General features: G+C 49.9%; 1 protein-coding gene across 1 annotated transcript in view; it reads right to left on the bottom strand.

Annotated features, from left to right (window-relative positions):
* Positions 1-9349, bottom strand: part of NEDD4L (NEDD4 like E3 ubiquitin protein ligase) — a 103805-nt gene extending 94456 nt beyond the window's left edge. The window contains exon 1 of the mRNA XM_042021525.1: positions 9253-9349. Within this exon, the coding sequence (XP_041877459.1) occupies positions 9253-9300 (48 nt within the window). The 5' untranslated portion in view covers positions 9301-9349. The remainder of the gene's footprint in view (positions 1-9252) is intronic.
* Between the last annotated feature and the right edge of the window lie 57 nt (positions 9350-9406).

Here is a 9406-nt window from a genome sequence, read left to right as displayed (position 1 = left end):
TCCTCAGCACTCAGCAAACACCAGCACCAGCTGAAGGTCCTCAGCACACCACACACCCACCTGTGCCACAAGGGCCCAGTGCTAAGGAAGCAGTCACAACAGACAGCCCTGTAGTATACCCAACCAATAAATCCACATTTGGTTCATTTTAATAAACTGGGCTGACATACCTCTGATGGGAGCAACCAGTACAGCCTCATTTCCAGGCACCTGGGCTGTCTACATCACCGATGGTCTCAGCTTGGCCTCCTCTTTCCCACCCCAAAACCCAACACTTCTGTGGGGACTTCATTTTTGTCCACATGGCACAGAGCTTGTATGTTGGAACCACCTGGTCACACCTCCCTCCACCAACTCCTCTCCACCAGCAGGAACTGACATGTCCACTTGACCATCATGTAGGACTGAAAGCTTTAGAAGTAATTTTGCCTTTAGTAGCACCTCTGAGCGATGCTGTGATTTACCAGACACACAATGTCAGCCGAGATCCAAGATGACAAGGCCATATGTAAACTAGTACACATATATCCCTGCCAAAGCTTTGAGGCTTCTGGACAGCTGGGCAGTGACAGCAGCTTCCCAGCAATCCCCCACCAAAGTACCAAGTGGGTCCAGCCCTGCTTTGGGGGTGCCAACACCCAGGGAACCCATGTGCTCACCCAGCACATCCCACCGCAGCGCCTGGTCCAGAGCAGACTCTTTCCCATTTCAGTTCTAGAGATGTATGTTACAAAAGTACACAATAAAATATGAAAAACCAGGACAAAAGAGACATCCTTTAACTCCCATGGGTAGTTACACCAGCCAACAGCACAACTGGGCCAGCAAACGGCTTCCAATAAGAACTACGAGCAAACACTAAAGAGAAGATACAAGCCAACACCTGCCAACATCACCATGGTATCACACCCAGACTTCGGGCTCAAGGACCTTTGAGAGGTGAATCCGTAACTCCAAATTCCGGCCCAAGGGAATGAGGCAATCTATTTGTAACAGCAAGTCAGTCATTGTTTCCTTTCAGATGTTTTGGTTAGTTTTTCTTTTGGACATAGAGTTGGGATCTGAAGACTGCAGATTATGTTTACTTCCCACACTGGACAGAACACCTGATCACTACCTGGTCTATGGAGGGGTGCGCCAAAAGTTATAAAATCTACCAAGAAATTTTTGTCAAGGAAAAAAATGGTCATCTATCAAGCCTGTTTAATCAAACAGGCAAAAACATTTGAGTGAAATGTCTCAGCTTCCATTTAGCAGCAGCAATAAGCGAAGATTGCATAGACACACCAAGAGCTGCAAAGAAAAGCAGCCTGTTTGGTGTTCCGCAGAAAAAAAAATCAAACCCTGAGAAGGTAAAGCAGTGTCTCTATTGTAATTTCTCAGTGATTAAAAAGTCCAATACTTCTTTGATTTATGTAAAAAGTTGAAGACAGTTTATGTCAGTTGCTCCCTGGCGTGAAGGAGACCTGACAGACCGTCTCTCATTGGAGTTGCTGGATAAACAGAGAGGGAGGATGGCAAGCAGAGCATGAGGCCAACAAAATTCCATTGGGCTCTCCTCCCTCCAACACGCCCCCGAACTGCTCTTCCTTGCTGTTAGTTCACCTTCCAGATCACTTCACTCTTGGAAGAAAAAAGCTTCTTCATTCTCCAGAGAACTTACATACAACCATGACCTCCATGACCACCTTCACACGGACACTGGCCACAGCCTCCAGAGCAGCATGCTCCAAACCTCACGCCCAGTCCCACCAGGAAGAGGCCAAAAGCAGATTTTCCCCACCACACCAATGTCCAAACAGACCATCCATGAGGGAGTCCTCCCAGCACACCTTCTCCTGCACACTGCTCATCACTCCCATCTCTCCAAAATCCCACCATGAATTCGGTGTGATCATCTACATAACATAAAGATGCTTAAAGAGAGTCAGACTTTGAATTGCTTTCAATTAAAACCAACACAGATTACAGGAACATACTTCCACCTTCAAGCCAGCATTATTCAACACTAGGGTCTGCCAAAGCAGAGAGGATGGCACAGTTGCGCTCCCCATTCCAAATCGTTCTGCTCCTCTCCAGCAGATAAACTACATGGAAACAGGAAAACCTGACTTGAGCTGGCAGGACACCAACACAGCCACACTGATCCATGCAGTGAGGCACAACAATAGAGCACTATGGCTTCATGGCAAAGCCCAACTCATTCATGGAATGATTCCTCAGAATAGACAGTGTTCTCACAACCGGAGATACTTATTTTGATTACAGGTAATCAAAATTTGATTAAGGTTCCCAAATCCTAGAAATCAGGACTCTGACAAACACCTACAGCCTGCCAGTGCACAGGAATTATGGTCAAATGGAGGGAGGAAAAAAAACGAACAATTAAAAATATACACACCATGTCTGTTGCCCAGTCAAGACATCACCTGGCAGACATAATGCATCTCAATACATTCCACAATCCATCTCAGAAATCAAGTTTCTGGATTTGTTTTGTTGGGGCTTTGAGTTGTTTTTACAGATTGGTTTATTTTTAACTATTTTAACTGCAATTAGCTTCCAGGCCTGTGCAATTTAGCCACATCTCTTCTTTTAAAATTAATTACTAGTTCTCTGCAGAAGACAATCCCTTTCCTGAGGATTTGGTTTTCTTCCTTCTTTCTGGCAAGGGAGAGGAAAAGACTGTGGGAGCAGGGGAAGGGAACACTCCAGCACTAGTAACCGGGCAGTTTCAGAACCCGTGCTGAAAAAGTTGGCATGATAGTGTGTTAAATACTTCTGAAAACCACAGTTCCAGTCCCAGGTAAACCCTGGCAGGTGTTAGTACTGACCTGGCAGCAGCTCCAGTCCTGAGCTGAGCATGCCAGCAGTAAAACCACATTCCTTCCGCCCAGGGCTCGAGGTAGGAGTCACCCAACCTGCGCCACATTCCTACCCAGCTTACCCAAAATAACAGCGTGCACAAGATTGCACTGCACTTCTTTCCGAAAGTGGACAGAGCTGCCCAGCAGCACTTCTTCTACTGCTACAGTAAAACCTTCCCATTCAACACAATGAAATATTTAAGAGAAAGTCGCAGTGAAAGCAAAAGATGGAGAAATTTATGGAAGTTAATGAGATTTCTCATTACCAACACCAAAGTTTAATTGTAATTAAATCAAGCTACTTCTGCACATTGTTATCACATCTACGACTTTCTGTTGACTGAAGCTGTTGGATAATCCAGCCCTCACTGCTATTACAAGGCCTGGAGGTTTCCAGCTTGCCCAGAAAGTCCCAGTTTATATTGCACAGAGTTTAATTAAGCAAAGGTCTTGGCCTCATCCAATCTTCTGGGACTGAGAGGTTGTCAATTCGGCACAATCCAGCAGAAATCAGTGAGCTGCCAACAGGCTGCACCCACAGCACCACCTCCGATGTGGCCTCCAGATCCTACAGCATCTGTGCAGGCAGCCCACCTCGCACCAGGAGCCGTGTTTGGTTCAGAAAGGATAAGTGTTACATCTCACAGAACCTTTCACTGGCTGGAGACACAGCTCCAGCCTAGAAGCTGCAGGGCTGAATTCTTCCCACTACATCCTAAGATGTAACACCGATTCCCTTCTGACAGGTAAGCTCGTTCTGCATTCGTACCATGCCTGGTGATATTTCCAAAACAAAACACAGCAAACCCCATCAGAGATGTGTTAACCGTAACTGCCAGCACAAGCTGTGCCCCGGGGGTGAGGTGCCTGCTCACCAGCGGGTGTGGGGCTCACAGTCCATGTTTGCTTCCCAGGAAAATGGCCTCTGTGCAGGAGCAGAGAACCTCGAGTTCCCATTTCCCATTACACAGTGCCCTCCAACGGCCAGCCCTTCACACGGAACCCGAGGAATGCTTACCCCCCTTCCCAAAGGCAGCAGCAGAACCACCGGTTGCACTGCCTGCATACCACCCTCAGAGGACAGGACAGCAGCCAGGGGAGACAGAGCCTCTCTGAATGGAGGTATAGCTAAAACTAACCCTCCTTCCCTCCCTCACACCCTCATGTTAATACAAGCCACCTTAAATGTCTTTACAGTCATTTTATAATAAAATTAGAATTTACTTAGTGTCAGTACTAGCGACCAAAACATGCCAATAACTCATTAAAATCAGGTTTAAAATGCAGGCTTTTATAAAAATCTATTGACCTCCTGAGAACCACAGCCTATTTTGTTATTCTGCCATACAAGTAGACATGCAAGCCCTGTCATTTATGAAATGTTTCCTTACCTGGACTTTTCAATCATCATTTAAGGTTTATGTGTTATCCCTGAAGCCAGTGCACTTAGTGTCTATAAAAACAATTCAGGGTCAATAAAAAAGTCACTATTCTGAATTCCTTATTGCTAAGACAGTGTCAGTGCTGTGACCAAGGGAGGCCCCTCTCACACTCAGAAAGCAGAGTGAGGCTTTATGTAACCAGAACATTCAGAGCAGAAACAACAGAGCTCTCATTTAAAGGGTCTGTGTTCAGTGGTGGTGACAAAAGGTGCATCTTCTCAAGGAACTCAAGGGTTTTTTCACTCTGGGTTCAGGTATGCAGTGGGCTGGGCTGGAGCTCCTGGGGCCAGGGGTGCACCCCTGGGCAGACTGGCCCCCCACACTGCCCCTTCCCACCTCGCAGCTGAGGAGCCACAGCTGCCCACAAGCTGCTTCTCTGGCACATCACTGCCCTGGTCCTTCATCCAGCGCTCTTGCAGTGCCACAGAACTCGATGCTCCAGTGCTGCTCCGGGAGCTGAGCTGGGAACCAGAACGATGAAGGGACACAGCTCTGGAGGCCCTCCCCAGCACCAGTGCTGGCAGGGGCTCCGTGGGGATGGCCTGGGCTCAGGAAACATCTCTGGCCATGCCAGCACAGTGTGGAAGCCAGGTGAGCAGCAAGGTACAGCCTCACCACCGAGGCAACACAACAGGAAATGGCACCTGAAATCTAACTGCAACCATCTACAACACTGACACTGCCCCAACAACTCTGCATCGTCATCACTTCCAAAGTTTACTGTTTGCTTCAAATGCAAAGTAGAGAAATCCAACACTGAACTCCCACATGTCACTGCTGTCACCAAGTCCAGGGAGGGAGGGAAAATCGCAGCCCTTTTCCTCCCCAATAAATCTTGTTGATCATGAGCAATAACATCTTCCTCTTGAGGCCCTGCAGCCCCATCTCATGGATCTGTTAACATGACACTCGACTACAGGGAAGGAGACACCCTCAAGGGAGATCATTCCAGAGCAACAAATCCATCAGGAACATGTAAACACAAGGCACAAAAGCCAACCTCCCATATGCCTCAGTCTGAAACAGTTTGCACAGACAGTTTACCCATCATGGCACAAGCTGCACTTCCCCACAGCACCACTGTGGCAAATCTTGGCTTATTCCTTACCCTGATGTTAGATCCAGTACAGGTGAGCCTGTGCTTCAGGAACTCATCCTGTCCACAGGAACCATTTCCATCACACTCAGAACTGGGTTTGTTTCCTTTTCCCCAAAGCGTGTCTCAGTAAAGCGAAGCACCACAGAGCCTCCTGAGGTCCTGAAATCCTTCAGGATTCATTCCTCAGGCACAAGGCTTTGCCCAGCACAGCACACAAGAACTAAGATGAAAGGTTAGGCTGCAGTGACTACACCCAGAATTATTTGAGGCATATGGGATTGTATCTCACACATCAAGATATTTTCAGGAACATAAGATCCTTTTGACAATTTCTAAGGCATGACAAAATGTCATCTCAGTAGGAAGCTTCTAATTCCAATTGATTCAATCACAAGTCACAGAAATTGAATAGAACTTGAAAAGAGAAGAACTGCAGAGAGCAGTTTCACATATGAACCTTTTTCCCCCTAATATTTTAAAATATAAAAAGACAATCTTTCTTCAAGGATCTTTTTTCTGAAGTTCCATTTTTTATTCAAGCAAACAAGATCCAAGAAGCTGCAAGTTTTGCTTCCATCCAAGGACACTGAGAAAGCAAAATGTTTGTGGATTTGTGTGGGCAACATTTGACTCTCAAGAAACCCAAACTGAAACAAAGGAGAGGTACACTTAAATCACAAATATTTTCAGCTACAAAGGGCTGTAAGTTTTTATGTATACTGATATTTAGGGATTGCCTGAAAGCACCTAAACTTCCAAGGAGCCTGTGTAAATATTATTTCACAGAATTGCATGGAGGCTGAGGTTGGGACTGGCCTCTGGAGGTCACTTGGCCCACCCCCTGCTTAAGCCAGAGCTGGCTGCCCAGGCCTGTGTCCTGATGGTCCCAAACAGCCCCAAGGATGGAGCTCCAACACCCTCTGGGCAGCCTGGCCCAGTGCTGAGGTCATCCCAACAGTTAAAAATTGTCAGGATATGAATCTGATTTACAACTAATTTTACCTAATTAATATAAAACACTTTACAGTTCAGGTTTACAAAGAGGCTGATCTGTGAACACAACGTGGTCTGTCATGACAAACTAAAATGGTTGGCTCCTACCCTGTGACTCAGTGATCCCCAGATCCCCAACCTGCCTAGCATCCCAACACCTATCAGAGTCCCTGGGCAAAACGGAACAATGTCCCCCTGGAAGGCAGCCCTGTGAACCACAGCTCCCCACAGGGATGAGCGCAGGCCCAAACTCTGCAGACACGCCAGCACACACGCAGCCCGAGCCTGCTCCACGCCTACCACACACATCAGCTGTGCAAGCAGGAGGGAAGCCTGTGCCTCTGGTCTGTCGGAGAGATTGCTGGTTCTCTGGAGAGCCACTCAGCAAGTCCAGCTTGCATGCAAATCACTGCATTTTCCAATCAGCAAATGCGCCAGGAATGGAAGCACTGCACAAGGCCAACTCAAAGCCCTCCAAAACCCACATACAACAGATCTGCAAACTGCATTTCAAACCCAGGCAGGAACAAAGGAAATGAATAGGCTGAATACGTCCACATACACAATTCAGCCTCTCACAGCTCTCTCACAGCTAACAGAGCTCTGCCTTCCAAAAAATGATGAGCCAAGTCCAAGCCAATGCTAGCGGGAAGTCATTACCCACACAAGCCAGCATGCAGAGAACTGTCAGCACACCTTCCTCAGCCCTCTTTACTAGAGCTACCTTACAGCCACCTTCTTGAGAGAGATCATCCTCCCCTCCTCTGTGCTCTCCTCTGTCCATTACTAGACACTCAAGAGCAGGTCAGGCTCTCAGGGTCGTGAAACTACAGCCCAGCAGGCTGCATCACCTGCACCCTTCTCCATGCCACCCCTCCCTCAGTCCCTGTTCCCTCTTTCTCCCATCCTATTTCCATTTGTGGACTCCCACCGCAGTTTTAGATGGTCACTGCTCTTCCTGAGAAGTGTCCAGCATTAGCAGATGCACGGCAAAGCAGGAAACAAAGCACAGTCTCCTGTCCCTCAGGCAGTGCGGCTGTGGTCATCACTGCAGCTGTGACACGGGTCACTGCTGAGAGACCAGAGCCTTTCTTTTCCCAGCAGCTCCTTTTCCAACAGCTTGGTTTTACCTCGGGAGATGAGTGACAAACACATCTCCTTGCCCACTGCTCCACAGGCCAGGTCCCCAGCACCAGCTGAGGCTGAGCATCATGTCAGGAGCAGCCCCTGCTCTCCCGAGATCCTTCCACCTCCGAGCCAAGGTGAGAGCAGCCAGCAGATTTCTCCCTGTATCCGTTTCTCTTTAGCATTCTGTTCAAGTACCAGCATATGTCGAGGCAGGGACAAAAGACACAGTGAGCGCACACACAACAGAGAAGGCAGCAGCCAAGCTCCAGCATGATGTTCTCAGCCACCTCCCTGGGACCTGGCAGGATGGCTCCAGGCTTCCCTTTTCCTCGCAGATCACACTTGCTAATATAAGCACAAAAGCACCCCCAATCAAATGGTTTAGGGTGCCCATTTTGGGACAGCAAATCCCACTGCCTTTAACTGTTCCCTAAGCCTGTGCAGACCCCCCCCATCAGCCCAAGAGCAGGCAGGATCACCACAGGCCCGCTGGCAGCAGGAGCAAGCAGGACCCTGCAGATGGCTCGGCAGTGGGCCCGGCTACCTGCAGGGTCGGGCAATGCACCGGAGCTGGCCCAAAGCTGCTTGGGGACTGGTGCCAGCCACCGCTGTGCTCACATGAAGGATTATGGAAACAGCTCAGTGAGGAGAAGGTTCTCCTCTGCTGTTGTGCTCACTATCTACAGCACCCAACTGGAATGCCCTCTCCTCTCCCCTACCTTCACACACAGGCAGAGCATTTGCAATCAGCTTTATAATTTAACAACAACAGAATGACACCCCTCCCCCCCCCCAAACACCCACTCCTGCCCAGGAACCTCCTTCCCAATGAGAATTAAACGTTACAGCCAGTCATCCAGACTCAGCGCCCCTAAAATACACCATGTAAGAAACATTGTCTGTGAGGTTCACAAGGCAGAAGATGTTTTTAACGTTAGTTTCTTCTACACCACAAACAGACTGACACATCATCCTTTGTGTTCAGCCCCACAAAACCGGAAGCAATGCTGTTGTAATTACTATTCACTCCTGTAAAAATAAAAGCAGTATTTGTGCTCCTAATAGCTGATACCCTGAAACCACAGCCCAGTAATGCAGCCTTGCCCATTGCTGATGCTCTATGACACTGGCTCCTAAGAAAAGGAGCAACCGACCAAGGCCATGAAACAAAAAAAGGCATTAAATAGGATTTTTAACATTTACCTAAAGTAAACTGGACTGTTCTCATGCCTGTGACATTTTTGGTTCTGCAGAAGACATCGGCTGATAAAGCCGGCACACGGTGATTACTTATCGCGGGTCCTACCTCGCTTATCAGCTCCATCTGCATTGGGGCCAGGTTGTGTCTGACACAGTACCCGGCGCACCGGCCCCGCGGCCGCTCCCGGGGGACACTGGCAGCGCTGGGGGGAGGAGGCGGAGAGGGACGGCCGCCCCCGCCCTCGGCACCGCCGGCCGCAGCTCTTTGTTCGCTACCGGTCCGGCCGAGGCACCCGCGGGCTCCGGGCGGCCGCACCTGCCGAGGGTGCGGGCAGCGCACCCCGGGCCAGGCCGTTCCCGGGCAAGTGGCCGCTGCGGGAGGGGCGCAGAGCCCTGCGGGGCGGGCAACGCCTGCCCTCCCAGACCGACCCTCGACCTTCGCCCAGCTCTCGAACCTCCGCCGCGGCTCCCACCGACGGCGCTCCGGCAAAACCCCGCACCCAGGCCGTCCGCGCCGACCCACCTCGTCCTCTGAGAGCCCGTACACCGGCTCCGCCGCCGCGGTCGCCATGGAGCCGCTCCCGGGCCCGCCGAGCCGCCCGCCGCCGCCTCCTGCTGCCGCCGCCGCTGCTACTGGCCCGCGGGCGGCGGAAGGCGTCGGGAGCCGAGCCCGGCGG

The sequence above is a fragment of the Corvus kubaryi genome, unplaced genomic scaffold (assembly GCF_017639235.1).
Source record: "Corvus kubaryi isolate FWS band 111438036 unplaced genomic scaffold, C.kubaryi_AGA036_p1.0 37149, whole genome shotgun sequence".
NCBI classification, from domain to species: Eukaryota; Metazoa; Chordata; class Aves; order Passeriformes; family Corvidae; genus Corvus; species Corvus kubaryi.
This window is presented reverse-complemented; position numbering and strand designations above follow the sequence as displayed.